At 42.5% G+C, this 18,188-nt stretch overlaps 1 protein-coding gene across 2 annotated transcripts in view; it reads left to right on the forward strand.

The window, feature by feature from the left end:
- plxna4 (plexin A4) overlaps window positions 1-18,188 on the forward strand; it is a 313,531-nt gene that overhangs the window by 234,859 nt on the left and 60,484 nt on the right. For both annotated transcript variants that reach the window (XM_072454782.1, XM_072454783.1), the window contains exons 11-18: window positions 2,431-2,527; window positions 5,807-5,997; window positions 12,724-12,875; window positions 13,932-14,055; window positions 14,191-14,327; window positions 15,085-15,252; window positions 15,336-15,429; window positions 17,125-17,364. In XM_072454782.1, coding sequence (XP_072310883.1) covers window positions 2,431-2,527; window positions 5,807-5,997; window positions 12,724-12,875; window positions 13,932-14,055; window positions 14,191-14,327; window positions 15,085-15,252; window positions 15,336-15,429; window positions 17,125-17,364 — 1,203 coding nt within the window. The remainder of the gene's footprint in view (window positions 1-2,430; window positions 2,528-5,806; window positions 5,998-12,723; window positions 12,876-13,931; window positions 14,056-14,190; window positions 14,328-15,084; window positions 15,253-15,335; window positions 15,430-17,124; window positions 17,365-18,188) is intronic.

Below are 18,188 nucleotides of genomic sequence, written 5' to 3' on the forward strand. Positions count from 1 at the left end.
GTGATGAGCCTCGAGCGAGCGGGAACGAGGAGCAAAAGCTCACATCAGAGGAGACACTTTTTATTTCATATAAAACAACCCAGGAACCATAGAAATACGACCTGCTTTAAGTCGATTGATCACCGAAACGCACACATTTTAAACATGCGTCAATGATATTTGCCTTGAAATCTGAACAGAAGAAGACACAAGGGTGTGATTGTTCTGAAAGAGAAGAGAGGAACAGACAGAGCAGAGATCAGCACAGTTTTATCAGCATTTAGCAATGCAGATACTGTTTTAGGTCATTAAGGCTTCACTTTGGTATTGCCAATTTATTTTCAAAACATTGCCAATTAAAATTGTTTGGTTGACAAAATTCTAAACTGGAAGATTAAAAATAATGAGACAAGTCTGAAGGACTCGATGTGCTACTGCAGATTTGTATAAATGTTGAATGAAATCTAAAGTTTGACGCAGTGATTTGGGCTGAATAAATGGGACACTCTGAAAATGTCGACTTTGTTTGCTACGTTCACTTCATTTAAAAGCATTTTTCTAACCTCTGTCCTCTTGTCTGTAGTCTAATTTCCCTCTCATTTCCTTACGAGGTGTTCAATTTTTTAGTTTTTTATGCCATTTTCAAACCGTGCTTTTAGTCTGTTTGCCCCGCTGGCCTTGACTTTAATGTGTGGGCTCCGGAGCACTCCAGATGTACGCTTGTTTGGTGTGAATCTGGTTTGATAGAGCGTTCACATCTCCACAAACGAAGCGTACTTAGCTGGAAGCGCACCAGAGTTTGCTTCAACTGGCTCCAGTGTGAACACCTCCTTAGTTGATACTGTTTGGTTTGCCAGCACAAAAACACCACACACACTGAATTTATTTGGGTCTTCAAAATTCTACGCAAAAAATATTGAATGTCAAAATGAGTTTGCACTACGTAAATGTCTTATATCCAGTCCTCTTTGTTTATATAGCAAAAACTGCTTCATAATTGCAATCAAATACAGTACAAATAGTGCTTCAGCTGAAAGTGTCCAGAGGTTACAACATCTGCTTGTGTCCATGGAGATGTTATTGCTTTGCCTGAAATGCTGCACGATAAATGGCTCCGCTCACACTAAGAATGCATGTTTTTTAAGGTATTTTGAGCAGTAAAAACACCTGTAATTAACTAAATGCAAGTTAAGTTCAATGACATACTGCGGAACATTCCAGGCAAAGCAATAACATCTTCAGTGAGTCAAGCAGGTAGCAGACCCTCACCAGAAACTGTTAATAATGCAACTTTAATTTACATTCAGGTCATTTGTTATTTTCAAAAGCCCCATGATGATTGTACTTTACAAACATTCACACGACTTGCAAATACTCAGAGCTTATTTAGTTCGAATCATCTGTTATTCCTTATTCCTAAGATAAATACGTTATGAATTTTGCCGAAAAATAATACAAATCGCAGAAATGCAAATTTTTAGGTTTATAATGTCACTTCCTGTTTGCAGTTGATGACATCACACTAGGAAATGAGCAAACACTGGGCAAAAACTCATCTAATGTAAACTTTTGTTTAAATTTGACGTGAAAGCACCTTTATTTTGTTGAATTAATGTTTAGAGAGTAAAAAGAAAATTGTTTCTTTGTGTAAATTATGCATAAACTTTGACAGGAATGAGTATCACTCGTGTAATGTCACTTCCTGTCATTTTCTACAGATTTTTCAACGTTTTCTCCACAAATACCTACTCGATTGTTGTAAAACTATAATTTATCTATACAACAGGTAAAAATACACCAAATAACTTCATAATTTGAAAAAAGTAAAACCCTGTCATAGGCACTTTAAATAGCTGTTATTTGCATTAGATGTGACTAATATTTGAACCAATCTAAAAAAACAAGATGAGAACACATGAGAATATCTTGGCCAAAGTTGACAACACTCGCAAAGCTCTCAACTCTCTCTTTTACCTCGCCTCTCGTACGATCTCGCTCCATTCCTCCTCTGAATAAAACATTGACAGCGATGAGAGAGTAGCATGAAAAGGGTTTTACGCTGGTCCTGATGCTAATCGCCTGTTGCCATAATAACATCTCATCTTCCTGTCTGTCTTCATCACTCGAGTGTACTCACCAGTGTCTACGCTTGTGTGTGTGCTGTGTAATCACGATGTAATCCAAATATTGTACAACGATTGAACAGTGAAGGAGGGGAAACTGTAATTTAGCAGAAAAGCGCAATTCTAGCTCAGATGCTCCAGCGCCGCTAGTGTTACCACCTGATGAATATGCATTATACGTTCACGGCACTGCGACCCCAGAGGTTTTTTTTGGGGGGGATGTTAAAGATAATAAATCGTTTAAAGTGTCTCAACAGTTTTTCCTTCTCTTCTTTACCCCTCCGCCTCTTATCTCCTGTTTCGCCACTGCCGGTTGCCATGGCGACAGTATTTCTACGACGGGATGGAGATGAGCAGTCTTCCCGTGGAGCTGACCGTCATCTGGAACGGAGATTTCAGTATCGACAACCCCGCCCACAATAAAGGTAATGTGCAGCGATGGTGCTTTGTATCTGCCTGCGCTAAAGGGCGTGTTGGAGGCGCGTGTTTGCACCTCTGTGACTGTACGGGCTCTGGACATGAATAATGAGCATTACAGTGCAGCGCTTTGAGCAGGGATGCACCAGAATGGAATAACCAATGAAGTAAAGTGAAACCGATATTAGATCTTTTTCATGAACTTATTTTATGAGTGTAAAACTTTTATTTAGACCTGATTATTTGTTTTAGTTGAAGCTAAAATGAGTGACTAAAATAGGAACTCATAGAACATATATAAAGTTTTTTTTTTCCCAGTGTATTGAAGGCTGAGGATATCTACCCTTTTTAATTAAACATTGTTTTTATATATATATTATTTGGGTAATGACCGAAAGGACAAGATCGCGAATACAAGCGGTGAAATGGAGTTTCCTCCGCCGGGTGGCTGGGCGCTCCCTTAGGAGGAGCTCGGAGTAGAGCCGCTGCTCCTCCAGCTGAGGTGGCTCGGGCATCTGTTCCGGATGCCTCCTGGGCGCCTTCCTGGGGAGGTGTTTTGGGCATGTCCCACCTGGAAGAGGCCCCGTGGAAGACCCAGGACACGCTGGAGGGACTACGTCTCTCGGCTGGCCTGGGAACGCCTCGGGATCCCCCCGGAGGACTTAGAGGAAGTGTCTGGGGAGAAGGAAGTCTGGGAGTCCCTGCTTAGAATGCTGGCCCGGCCCCGGATAAGCGGAAGAAGATGGATGGACGGATAAATTATTTTTTATGTTTATTTTTTCTTTACATAGGTCGGTTTGTGTGATGTACATTTTTGTTGTTGTATGTTTAAAAAAAGAAGAAAAAGAACAAGAACAAGCACAATTAAAGGAACCATTCTTGTGTAATTATCTAAGGAAACCTTGATGATCTGTGATGTAATAATTGCCATTATTGGTCAATAATAACTTTCAGAGGCTTCCGGTCTGTCTCTCCAGCTCTCTCACTGCCTCGCTTACATTTCTCTCCTCCCTCGCCATCTCTCTTTCCAATTCTGTCTTCCTCTTTCTTTGACACACCTTCACTCACTCCCTCTCTCTTCTCTCTGTATGTCTCTCTTTCTCATTTACCTCGCTCTTCCCTCGCTCTCTCGACCTCTTTCACACACCTTCACTCACTCCCTCTCTCTTCTCTGTCCGTCCCTCCATAGCTCATCTCTTTCTCTTCTCACCCTCTCTCTCTTCCCTCTCTTTTCTCATCTGCCTCTCCCTTTCTCTTCTCTCCCTCCTCTTTCCCTTTTACTCACTCTCTTCTCTCTCGCTTCTTACTCTCCGCTCCAGTCTCATTCATATCGATGCATTGTAAAATGACTTCCCATTGTTGCCCCTCGGAGCTTGTTTCTATGGCAACGGGCTGAGTGTTTTCTCCTTTGTTGTTGAGTGACCATTTAATTGGGTGTTTTCAGATTGCAGATTACAGATACATGAGATGATGGTACACTCTCAGATGAGGGCAGGAGACACTATTCCTGTTTTTATATGATGTTTTAATAAGAACTATCAAAAAGCTCCACCCACAAAAAGCTCCACCCACAAAAAGCTCCACCCACAAAGGTTTTGTCTGATCAAGTCCCATTTTCCCTTATATTTATCCGGGCCGACCACTCACTCTCTATATCTCTGTTCAATAGCAACAATCTGCCTGTCTTCATCTCATTAAAACACTACTTTTGACTTTGTTACTACTGTATAAGAACTACACCTTAATTAGCCTTAATAAAGCAGGACTAAGGCTAATTAATTATGACACAAATTGTTAATAAAGAACGGTTTTGGCTTTCTAACTACACAATGTTAAGTGTTAGGGTAATCATTTAGTAATTATTGAACATCAATTATTCTTAATAAACTATTTGTCCTGGTACCAACGTCCAAAGTTTATTAAGAATAATTCCGGCCTAGTAACTTAGTTTGGGATTTGGAAGTAGGGTTAGAGTTTTAAGTAGTTACTAAGTATTTGTTCATTATGATTTACGTCTTTCTTTATTCCAAAATTCACAAAAACTAGCACTATTCCTGCGAAAATACAATATGGAGGATGTCCCTAGAGCCACTGCTGCCAAAAGCACTGATAGAAAATACATTTATTCACATGCTTTTTCACATATGTATATCGTTAAGCACATTTGTATTAGTTTGCTCAATTTAAAATATATATATATATTTACATACAAGATATTTATTTTTTAATATCACTCATGAACTTTTAGCTCTTTCTAACCTTTAAACACATGTAGTTCTCTGCTTGTGTCGTAAGTTGCTGGCCTTCTCTCTTCACCGTGGGCAGAGTAGACAGTTCTACATAAGGAACATCCCACATGACAATTAATGAGAAAATGAGTGGCCGGTTGCCATGGGGATGATATGTAAATGATGTGGCGAGGCAGAAGGGGCACACTAAGCTAGTCACAACATTCATTATGGTAAACTAGGATGAAGAGGTGATACAGCCAGAGGAATGTATGTGTAAAAACGTGCGTTGCTGAGTAAATTTAATGCCGTGGAATATAATATAAGAAAATAATATCTGCAAATGACTTGAACTTTCAATCGATGGATGTTCATTTTAATGTCATTTTTTTATTTTGTTGTTGTTGATGTCAATATGAACATAATATATCTGTACATTATTTTAACTGATGCTCAAATAAACAAACAGATTAATGAATTCACTGCCAGCTCTGTTCGCAGACATCCCTCATCTTTCCAGAGTTTGTGCTAAATTACAACAATCTTCAAAGCCCCAAAGAAAACCTCGTGCTGCTGGTTTAACCACACGTTTTACACCAAAAGAAACGTCCATGTCTCTACTTTCATTGAAAAAAAAAATTGTGATTATACATTGATCTTTTTCTTCTTTAAAGACATTTAAACACTGTCATTTTCAACAGATTCAAGACTTTTGTGGCAAAAAGTGGAGAAAAAACACTCTTTGGTTAAACAAACTTGTATTCAGTTTTGTTTTGCCTTGTTCTTAATTGGGGTGAACAAATATTTGCAATTGCAATTAAATGAAGTCTTTGGGATTATACAACGAGATCTGCACGGTTACATCTTCAAACTGTTCATAATTAATTCATGTCCTACTTTATGCTTTATTAAGGCTAATTAAGGTGTAGTTATTATCATGGTACAGATGTTTTTTGGCAGGAAATGATAAAGACATGTCATTTTATTCATTTCATTCTTTCTCTTATGACTATTATTATTCAAAGGCATTCAGCTAATCTCCTGTCTGTCTCCGTCCAGTTCATCTGTACAAGTGCGACGCTCAGAGAGGCAGCTGCGGCCTGTGTCTGAAGGCCAACCCACAGTTCGGCTGCGTCTGGTGCAAAGGAGAGAACCGCTGCACCCTCAAGCAGCACTGCCCCCACCCGGAGAACCAGTGGCTCGAGCACAATGGCATCAACAGCAAGTGCACCCACCCACGCATCACACAGGTGGGTCCCGAGTCCGACAGAGCCCTCATTATCCGACTGCGGGGTGTGTAGAAGGCACAAGGGGCCAAACGAAGCCCACGCTGCTGACGTCCGGAGCTGAAAACACACATATTTATGAAGAAGTTATCTGTCAGCCCCAAAGCAAACTGTTTGTACGTTCATCTGGGTCCAGTGGTCAGCCAGTGGTCAAACTAGACAGAAACCCAAAAGCACTGCATTCCAGCTCGTACTACAGCGTATCATTGTTGTGTTGTATTATAATTGAATTGTATTAAAGGTGGACGGGGCAAATTAGATTTGACTTTATCACATGCAAAAGAACAGGTACAGCCCCTTTAGCAGTACTATTACTATTTTAATAAGTACTTTAATAAGTAGCAATAGTAAAGCCGGTGCCTGGAATTACAAAAGACATTCGACTGTGCTCTAATAGGAATTAGAGATGGACCGATTAATTTTTTCTTGGCGTGCAGATACTGATGTTTGGAATCTAGAGTAAGCGAAGGCCGATAAGCTCTGTCGCTATTTTGAAGCCGATATATAAGGCCAGTTTGGATTATTCCCCCCAAATATATGAAATGGCACTGCTCCACAGAGTAAAAGAGTTGTAGTATTTTTACCAAAATTAAATATTGTTTTGTGCTGGAGCTTTATGACCGATGTGATCTGCCTAATATATCGGCCAACCAATAAATATATATATATATTATAGGCTCATCTAATCTGAGACAAGGGGACCTGGTCAACATAGTGGTCATAAAATGGAATCTACAAAATAAATCTGTAACATTTATAAAATCTTATGAAGAATTTGTACAAGGACCATCCACATGAAACAAAAAATTACACAAAGTTTGACATTTTCAGCACGAATAAATTTCACAATAGCCTCAGAAAGTTGTTATTTATATAATTATTCAAGCGCAAAGATGTGATGAACGTCAGTTGAAAGGACTTTAAACCTTAACATGAACACGGCAATTAAATAATGAGAATTAGCATTTCTTTCAAAAAACATTCAAATAATGACTTCACTGATGTGATTAAGACAAACACATATTTATTTGTCTCTTAAGGGATTTTTTTTGCTGAACAATGTGACACAGTATAAAATAACAAGCAACATTCATGGCAATTACGCCACTTGTTTGTTAAGATTGCATGTTGTCATTTTCACTAAAAGCTGCGTCCGAGCTCGCCCTTCTCCTCTCGCCGCCAGTGCCAGCCCAGAGAGAGAAATTAGACTCATTCAGTGCTAGTTATCAATCAGCGGTGCTCCGACGCCGTCATGTTCCCCCACTTAACCCCTTGTGTCCTGAAAACAAGCAGTGCACGTGAGGCCGAACCCACTTGACCCGCGGGACGCTCATGAAGGGGGATAATAGCGGAGGGGAAGCCGGGGTCAGCGTGATGAACGATAACCCGCTAGCAAAAAAGAAAAAAACGCAAGATGGATGGAAATGCGGACGGAGGAGCGGGATTGATAGGGTTTACATGAGGCCCTGGATGAATGAGCAGAGGAAGAGCGCGAAAGAAAGAGAGAAGTCGCCTCCCACAAGCGTTTGATTCTAGTTTCTCACAGCAGTTGCCTCAGTAAAGATGAGGAATGGCTCTAAAAGAGGAAGAGGGAAAATGGTGCGATGAAAAAGACTCTCTGTTATACCAGGCTTAGGGCAGAAGGATATTTATTTCAACAAGTTCGCTCCAATGTAATGATTTATTGCTATTTCAACCTTGTATATAAACCGTATATATAAGATTGGATTTCAATTGATGCAAACATTAGGAATTTTAAATAATTTCCCTCAGTAAATTATTTATAAGGCATTAATAAGGATGTTTATACACTTTTAAGACATTTGCTAGCATTTGTAGATGACTTTTAATACCTTATAATATGTTAATATTAAAAAAGCATGTGTGTAGAAAAATGTTTGTAAGAGCATTCCCACGGTGTTAAACCGTTGCTATACAAATGCTATACAATTAACTATTGCAAATTACCTTCTTGTGGTTACCAGATTTTTCTAATATATCGTGACTTTGTGAGAAAAGAATAAGGTACATTCTTCTTTCAAAACTACACAATCCTCAAACCACTCCTTTATGATTCTAATGGACTACAGTTGTATATACTGCACTTATTACAGGCACATACCTCTTATTTTTACTGTCAGTGGCACTTACGTGTGAGGGTTATGCAGGCCTGGGTCTACACGGGTGCATAAGGGAGTGTTACACCTCATTTAAAAGTGCAACTGTGATTTAAGGTGTTACAAGTGTGTTAGCGCCTTCGTTTCAGGTGCGCAGTTGTAAAGTACTGCAATTGCAATAGTAATGTCATTGAGATATGTGACATGTGACACAAAACTATAACCCTAACCCACTGCATTCAGTTAAATTAAGTAAAAAGCTCAAACTAAAGACTAAAGGTGGGTTCACACTTGCACATTCACATTTAAACTGGGACTAAACACAGGAATTTTCTTTTTAATTTGTTTTCATAAAGAAAAATATCAGATGAAAAAACTTTGTTAAATCCATCGAACCGAAGTTTAAGTCTTAAAAATATTTTTGTTTCAGAGTTTTATAATTATGACTTTATTTTTAGTTTGAAACTTTAATCCAAAGAATGTTGTTTTGTGCCACCTTTGTGTCAAGTTTAGAGGCAAAAAAAAAAGCGCTTTTGCAATATATTTAGTTTGTTACAATATTGATTATTGCGATACGTTTGAAATACACAGTATACGTATCAATAGTGTGCAAAACATATACATCTTCTGGAATGCTACCATATGAAGGAACATGTTTATATTTTCTACATCTTCTATTATTGAAGACTGCCAGTGTTAAAAAGGAGGTCATTTCAAGAGGACTTTAATGCATCCTAATACCATTCATTATATTGACAACTTCGATCAGCAGCTGCAGAGACTTGCACGAGACGCCACACAGACTGATTAAGTGGCTCTGATGTCAATTATTGTGCCCAAGTCTCACATCCAACACTTTATTGAATCTGATCTGCTCATTTGAAATCTTTCACTCCTCAGCTTCCCATATCTCCTTCTAAGCTGATTTTCTCTTCTATTGTTCATACTATATTTTATGCAAATGAATTGTAATGATTGATACTGTGTGTGAAACCTTGCAAATTGAATGGTACTTTATTCCCAGAAGGCCATTTTCTCATTAGGATGCCACTTGGGAATGTGATTAATCAGAGACAGACAATATCTCCCATTGTGCATAACCAGGCCTGAACCTCTCGTCTTTCTAATCCATTTTATGTGTAGTGTAACGTCTAAAAATAACCAATAGCATGTACATGTGCATCCAAATACGATATATTTATTATTTATTTACAACATCATCACACAATCCAAAATATAAACCATTTTTTAATATATAAGGAGAATCATTTATTAGAAATTCATTTCCGCTGGTTCGCTTTGGAGTTGATAGGTACCGTCCGAAACTTTCTCTTCTGTTGTTACTGAACTGTCCCGGCCCGTTTAAGGGATCCACGAGAGGTCTAGCTTCCAAAGGGGCCTGGCTCGGCTTCTGGAACACTTTAACATTAGATTGGAAACGAGAGAACACAGACTCAGGTGAAAACAAGATGGCAAAAGGTGTATATAAAGACAAGCGTTGTATTTCCAGTGATGTTAACTCTAGATTGTGGCAACATGCTTAGCAAAACAAAGCTAGCACACATTAGCATCGGAAGTAAGGGATGCCGTCAGACTAAAGAAGGAGGCCTATCAGGCCACTCTGGCTTGTAGGTCTCCGGAGGTCATCGACGGGTATCGGCAGGCCAAGCGAGCCGCGGCTCGCGCTGTCGCAGAGGCAAAAACCCGGGCCTGGGAGGAGTTCGGGGAGGCCATGGAGGAGGACTATCGGTCGGCACCAAAGAAATTCTGGCAAACCGTCCGGCGCCTCAGAAAGGGGAAGCAGTGTCTCACAAACACCGTTTACGGTGCGGGTGGAGGCCTGCTGACCTCGACTGGGGATGTCGTCGGACGGTGGAAGGAATACTTTGAGGATCTCCTTAATCCCTCAGTCACGTCTTCTGAAGAGGAAGTAGAGACCGGGGACTCGGAGGCTGGCTCATCCATCACCCAAGCTGAAGTCACTGAGGTTGTCCGCAAACTCCTCGGTGGCAGGGCTCCGGGGGTGGATGAGATCCGCCCTGAGTACCTAAAGTATCTGGATGTTGTAGGACTGTCTTGGTTGACACGTCTCTGCAACATCGCGTGGCGTTCGGGGACCGTGCCTCTGGACTGGCAGACCGGGGTGGTGGTCCCTCTGTTCAAGAAGGGGGACCGGAGGGTGTGTTCCAACTACAGAGGGATCACACTCCTCAGCCTCCCGGGTAAGGTCTATTCCAAGGTACTGGAGAGGAGAATCCGACCGATAGTCGAACCTCGGATTCAGGAGGAGCAGAGTGGTTTTCGTCCCGGTCGTGGAACACTGGACCAGCTCTATACCCTCCATCGGGTGCTCGAGGGTTCATGGGAGTTTGCCCAACCAGTCCACATGTGCTTTGTGGATCTGGAGAAGGCTTTTGACCGTGTCCCTCGGGGTGTCCTTTGGGGGGTGCTCCGGGAGTACGGGGTCCGGGGCCCTTTGCTCAGGGCTGTCCGGTCCCTGTATGACCGGAGCAGGAGCTGTGTTCGCATTGCCGGCAGTAAGTCAGACCTGTTCCCAGTGCATGTTGGACTCCGCCAGGGCTGCCCTGTGTCACCGGTTCTGTTCATAATTTTTATGGACAGAATTTCTAGGCGCAGTCAGGGGTCGGAGGGTGTCCGGTTTGGGGACCACAGGATCTCATCTCTGCTGTTTGCAGACGATGTTGTCCTGATGGCTCCATCAAACCCGGACCTGCAACATGCACTGGGACGGTTTGCAGCCGAGTGTGAAGCGGCTGGGATGAGAATCAGCACCTCCAAATCCGAGGCCATGGTTCTCGACCGGAAAAAGGTGGCTTGCCCTCTCCAGGTGGGTGGGGTGTCCTTGCCCCAAGTGGAGGAGTTCAAGTATCTCGGGGTCTTGTTCACGAGTGAGGGAAGGATGGAGCGTGAGATCGACAGGCGGATCGGTGCAGCGGCTGCAGTGATGCAGTCGCTGCATCGGACCGTTGTGGTAAAGAGGGAGCTGAGCCGAAAGGCAAAGCTCTCTATTTACCGGTCGGTCTACGTTCCTACCCTCACCTATGGTCATGAGCTTTGGGTAGTGACCGAAAGAACAAGATCGCGGATACAAGCGGTCGAAATGAGTTTCCTCCGCCGGGTGGCTGGGCGCTCCCTTAGAGATAAGGTGAGGAGCTCGGCCACACGGGGGGAGCTCGGAGTAGAGCCGCTGCTCCTCCACGTCGAGAGGAGCCAGCTGAGGTGGCTCGGGCATCTGTTCCGGATGCCTCCTGGGCGCCTCCCTCGGGAGGTGTTTCAGGCATGTCCCACCGGGAAGAGGCCCCGGGGAAGACCCAGGACACGCTGGAGAGACTATGTCTCTCGGCTGGCCTGGGAACGCCTCGGGATCCCCCCGGAGGAGTTAGAGGAAGTGTCTGGGGAGAAGGAAGTCTGGGAGTCCCTGCTCAGACTGCTGCCCCCGCGACCCGGCCCCGGATAAAGCGGCAGAAGATGGATGGATGGATGGATGTTTCCTGTTTATCGACGCACTGCACTCATGTCAAGATCAAGAACATTATATTTCTGCTGCATAATGCATCTAACCTTATCCAAACCCAATGCATTACATAAAGACATGTTCAAACAGAGTGTAGAGGTGCAGAAAAGTGAAAGAAATGCAGAAAAAGCTAACGATAAACAAGAATTAGCTCTAGTTTTAGTCACGTTTCACACCGCCACAATCATTGCATTGCTGATATCTATATACACTAGACAAGCAGCTCTAGTGTAATCTCCCATGGGTATAAAGTAATAATTGTGCCCTTTTTGGTTAATTTTATGGTCGATTCACGCTTTTGTACGATAGTTACCTCAGCCGAGACACATTTTAGCACATTCTTGATACATTGAGAGATAATGCAAAACATATTGAGATGTTCATAGCCGTACACACAATATTGTCCAAATCCTGCTGAACAATGACTTCCACATTCTAGTCCAAGCCTGAGTGTACTCTCTTGTATCACTGCACTGGTGAGAACAGCAGGACTTTGGTGTCAGGTAAAAATGAAAGTGCTGAGGAAGAGCGAGCGTCCCGGGAGATCATTATTTTTCAGGCGGATAGTGACACTGCACCATTACAGCTGGGATCCTGCCTGCAGCACACACCAGTCATAGCAACTAACCCATCCACTGTCCAAGGCTCTTCACACATCACTTTGGTGCTGACTTAGACTTGGTTTGGTCTTCTGCTAGTCAGGGTTTAGTCCTAGTCTCGTCCAGGATTAGGTTTGGCTTTAGTCCAGTTTATTCCTCATGTAGACTTGTTTTTGGATGAGTTCACACACACATTTGGCCATAGATTTGGTCCATTTTAGTCCTGATGTGGACTTGCTTTGGTCCTGTTCTAGTCCTTGTTCAGTCCTGATTCAGTCCAGGTTTCGCTTTCAGGTTTCAGTCACAATTTTGATGAGATGAATTTGCTTTGGCCTGGTTAAGTTATAGTCCATGTCATGTTATAGTCTAGTCCATGTCATGTTATAGTCTAGTCCATGTCATGTTATAGTCTAGTCCATGTCATGATTTATTTTCACAGATCACTCCGCTGCGAGGCCCCAGGGAAGGAGGGACTTTGGTGACTATCCGAGGGGAAAACTTGGGTCTGGATTTCTCGGAGATCCAGGGAAACGTGAAGGTGGCAGAGGTGGAATGCACGCCGATACGAGAGGGCTACATCCCGGCCGAACAGTGAGTCTTAATCCGCCCGCTCGTAATCGGTGTGCACGCTTTTATCACCTGATGAAATGAAACGCGAGCTCACGGACTGTGTTTTCAAAGCAGATGCTAACGTCACAGAAAAGCTGGATTTTTAGGTCATATGTAAATGGTTAGTGTGTATTACCACGGGCTGGCAGTGTGCAGGTAGTGGAAGAGACAGCTCAGTAATGCCCTGTTTGTTTAGTTTGTTCAGCTTTTAATATTGGGTTCATTTATGCAAACTGACTGTGGCAGACTACAAAAGTGTGCACAATAGGCTGCATATAGTAATGTATACTGAATAATAATGGAGGGACGGTACAATGTTTGTTTGTTCTTTAAGCCAGATGTAAGTATCAGTATATTGTGAGTATTTACATGTTGACAATAGATATTACTGACATAAATCCAAAATATTCAATAAAACCTCTTTAACCCTCTGATGTCACACGTATCACATGTGACAGAAAAATGCTGTGCACATTTTTTTCAACCACAAACACAGACTTTGTTATAAGGCCTCAAATGTGTGTGAAATTAAATCACAAAGTTAAGATTTGCCATGTCATGCACAACGCAAGTTTAATTAACAGCTCTTATCTTCCAAACTGTAAAAGAGACAACATTTGGCCCTGAGTCTTGAAACTTTGGCTTGGCTTGTTCTGCTACTTTGTCCAGCAAAATTAGAAACTCCAAGGGAAAATGTGCACCAGCCATTACATTCCTGTCCATTATATAATCCAAATAAACCTTGGTGGATACGTCCCTCTTATTTGAGACCAGCCAGAGACCAGTCTGTGGTCATGTGATCCAGGGAAATCACATCAAGACTGGTAATAGAAAGCTCTGAGGAAGAAACTAGGGTCAAATACAGTATTGACTTGTCTCATCACTGGAAGTTTTAGATTAAATATGATATTGTGTTTCTTTTGCGCTGCTACTTACCCACAAAGTTTATACCCAGGTCCCAGAATTGTATGCAACATTCCTGATATCGTGTTCAATCACTGCCTTATTTCCTCCTGACTGCGTGTTGTTTTCTTGTAGGATTGTGTGTGAGATGGGTCGAGCAGAAACCAGCCAGTACACGGGGAACGTCCAGGTCTGTGTGGGAGTTGGAGAGTGCAGACCCGAGTTTATGGCAAAATCATCCAAATACTACTACTTTGTGGTGAGTCACTTTCTACACTGACTTTGGCGTTGTCACCATTACAAGGCAGTAAGAACACGTTCTGGTTGATGCTGGAGAAATTGAATCCCAACTTTATTCATTCCCCCGTTGTCTTCATTGCCCTTCTCTCCTCAGATCCCCAGAATCCTCAACATTAAGCCGAACCGCGGGCCGGTCTCCGGAGGAACCATCGTGAACATCACCGGGAGCCACCTCGACGCCGGGAGCAACGTGTCAATCATGTTTAAGGACCAGCCGTGCACGTATCTGAGGTGAGAGAGGAGCCGGGCCCGAGCACAAGCTGCCACTCACATGTCATCAGTCAATTAACAGCTCTGTCAAAGCCAATGTGAATCTATCAGTGGGAGGAAACCAGCTTAAACGCTTTGACCTTGGCTATATATCGCACTGGCATTCGTGTGAAGGTTCAAGTAGCACGAAAGAAAGTGGCCACAACATTCATGTGAATATTTATGGGCTCAAAACATCTATTTGAAGTCCACATGAGGCTTCAACTAATCATCCCCGTAAAAAAACATGTTGAAACACAGTGAATTGCACACCAAAGAACAACATAAGCATAAAAAACATAATATGACAGCCACTGTAGTCATGAACATACCCCTGTCGTTTACTCCTCACAAACACTTGAGAATCCAGAAAGATGCATGTGCTTTTCTCTCAACGGGATTTAACAAAAACAAAAAAAACAGATTGATAAATGTCATTAGTTTTCACCCATGATCCTTTCCTTTCACATCTTCAATTTAAAAACTGAATACATTTTAACATCACTTCATTTAAAAACAAAATGATCACATGTTCTTGTATCATTTGACTAGTGAACTGATCGTTGCACATGGAGGTTTTAGAGTGCAGTAACAGTAACAGTGTCTGCAGGAGCTCTTACATCTGACCGGCACATGATGGAGCGGGGGGGGGGGGGGCGCTTGTACTTTTGACAATATTCACTGAAATGCATTTAGTACAACATAACCAATGTGTGTGTTACCGTTGTATTTTCCACAGGCGGGGAGGGCTGTGGCTCACCTGTCGGACCCACGCGTCTCTCCAAGGTTACGGAAACGTGTCCGTGTCTGTGAGCATAGACAAGGCCCACCTCCAGAAGGACCTGAGGTTTGAGTACGTGGAAGACCCCACCATCACCAAGATCGAGCCCGAGTGGAGCATCTACAGGTACTGGGACTAAACACTGACATTCTAATGATCATTTTGTGTTTTATTGCGGTGATTATATATATTGTAATTGTTACTTTCAGTGGGCATACACCAGTGACAGTGACCGGAACTAATCTGGACATCATTCAGACGCCGCTAATCAGAGCCAAATACAACGGGCATGAGACACTCAACGTAAGTACACGTTTAAAATGAATGTTAAGTCTGATACAAGGCCCAAATCCATGATACTGTGGACAACATTTGTTTGGATTTGCAGTTTATATTAGGAAAATCATCATAAATCATAGTACCGGTACATCATAGTAAATCTCTTGCGTCTCGGTTATAGAGATGCATTGACTTGGGTTTTGATTGAACCAGATGCCCTTCCTAAGCCAAGCCTACACATTAATCCAAGCTTGGGTCCGTCTCAAGGAACATACTCTGACAAACAGTTGATCAAATATTGAGCGTCAGCAGGTGGCGTTTGAATAAAGAGACCGTGACGCCCTCGAAACAACACTGTTGGACCCTCATCCAGTTCTGTGCGTGTCTATTGGGCTGTTTTCACCCAGGGGAGGTTTATGGAGAGCTGCGCGGAGCAGGGAGCGACAAAGGATGCTAATGCTACCTTCAAGGTCCATTTGAGCCGGGGCACGCACCACATTTAACATCTGCGCAACTCTGTGATTAGACTTCTACGAGTCATTGTGGCTCCAAGCTACAATACTGGATCACAAAACTGGCACAAAACTTACCACAGTGGTTGACCTGTCACCATAACATATATGAAAGTGTGATATACAGTTATAACAATGTCATACCACTGATAATAAAACCAAACGCATGGCCGTCCACCAAAACGTGTCTGATCTGAGAGAGACTCCTAAAAAGACTTGATGCTGGGGCGGAGGTTCACCTTCAGCAGGACAACGATCCTAAGCATGAGGATTGGATTAGAATAATACTTATATTTAATATTCATGTGTTAGAATGGCCCAGTCAGTGCTGCCCGGTGGCTGAGTGGTTAAGGCAGCAGCACACATGCCAGGCTCCATGTGCAGCCGGCTGTGGTGTTGTGAGTTCGATTTCCTCCCTTCTTTCTCATCACCATTTGACGCAGAGCTGTCCTGTCTAATAAAGTCCAGACCTAAACCCAGAATCTGTGGAAAGATCTGAAAACTGCTGTTCATAAACGCTCTCCATCAAATCTGACTGAGCTTGAGCTGTTTTGCAGAGAAGAATTGGCAAAATGTCAGTCTGCAGATGCAAATCTGATGGAGACAAACCCCAAAAGACTTGTAGCTGTAATTGCAGAGAAAGACAGTTCCATAAAGTCTGAATGCTTTTCACGCTGCACTATTCAGTTTTTTATTTAAAAATCTACAAATCATGTATGATTTTCCTTCCACTTCCAAATTGTGGGCCACTTTGTGTTGCTCTTTCACACAAAAAGCCAATACAATTTATTTAAATTTGTGGTTGTTCTGCAACTGTTTATCTGCACACTTCAAGCCTCTGGAGTCAGCATACGGCGTTAGATGGGACAAAAGACAGAGCAAACGTCTCCACAAAAGTACTTTTTGTATCTTTAACATATCTTTCAAACGTAGCCGAGTCAAAGTAATAAATACTCAACTAAAATATGACAGATCCTCAAAAAGTGTACTTAATTACAGCACAACGGGGTAAAAAAAGTATCCCTTCTACAGCTAAAATCTGCAAAACAAAAATACATATCAGAGTTCCTCCTCCTGCTCTGGTTTGATACAGTTTCTATGTTCCCTCTTCGTCTCATTATGTTTTATTATGTTTTACTAGTAAACGTTCCATGTGGGTGCTTTCATAAATATCACTGTTTCTTGTGTGTGTGTTTGTGTGTGCCAGTTGTGTACCGTGTTGAGCCCCACCACCATGCTGTGCCAGGCCCCAGAGCTGGCCATCAGCCTGTCCCGGCAGCTGGAGGTCCCCGAGCGCCCCGACGAGTTTGGCTTCAAGCTGGACGACGTGCAGGCCCTGATGGCTCTCAACCACACCAACTTCATCTACTACCCCAACCCCGACTTCGAGCCGCTCAGCGTGTCCGGGGTGCTGGAGCTCAAGCCAGGCTCGCCCATCATACTCAAGGTGCACTGAAAATATGATGTCACGGTATCCAAAGTTAGAAATATCACGATTTTATGATGATTGCGAGCACCATGACCGAACGACTGTGAAATCCTGATTGTTCTCACATTCATTAGTCTTATGAAATTAAACTTTATAAATGTCAAAGTTGAAAAGTTCAGTTAATGTGAAATAAACAGCCTGATATAAAGGAACGTTACTGTCATGGAATTAGACATACACCGATGCTATTCCTTAACACATTGAGAACACAATTCAACCTAGAATATGAAACGACACAGAAACATCAGACATTTGTGTGGCATGCATGGGAGAAAACGCGGGGACTGTGTCAGCCAGGCCGTTGTAAGGAGCCTGGCTGACCCTCCTGCGTCTCACCCCCGCGTCTCACACCCTTTTTTCCCATGCTGGTTGGTTTTATTAGATATTCTGGAATAGGCGGGTCACATTTCTCATTGGTCAGCCTCACATCAAGGCACTTGGTATTTTTCCGTAGAGATCAAGCCTTGGGTAAACATTACCCAGACTCCTCTGGGTTATCACCCCCCCTAGGGTAAACATCCTTTGGCCCATCTTTACGACCCCTTCACAAACAAATGCTGTCACACACCCGTTCTTCTCTTAGACTAATGATGCAGATAAAATATCACTATTATGCAGATAAAATACATCACAGAAATATAATCATATATTCACATTTTATCACAGTTACAGTCAGGTTTACTTTTTGAGGGCATAGATTGACTTGAAATGCCTTGATAATGCTTCTAAAATTGTCACAATTGTAATTTTTTTTTTCAAATAGTTCATACGATTGTATTATA

This window comes from Eucyclogobius newberryi, unplaced genomic scaffold (assembly GCF_026437365.1).
Source record: "Eucyclogobius newberryi isolate DKJ021-1_F unplaced genomic scaffold, fEucNew1.0.hap1 SCAF_2, whole genome shotgun sequence".
In the NCBI taxonomy this organism is placed as follows: Eukaryota; Metazoa; Chordata; class Actinopteri; order Gobiiformes; family Gobiidae; genus Eucyclogobius; species Eucyclogobius newberryi.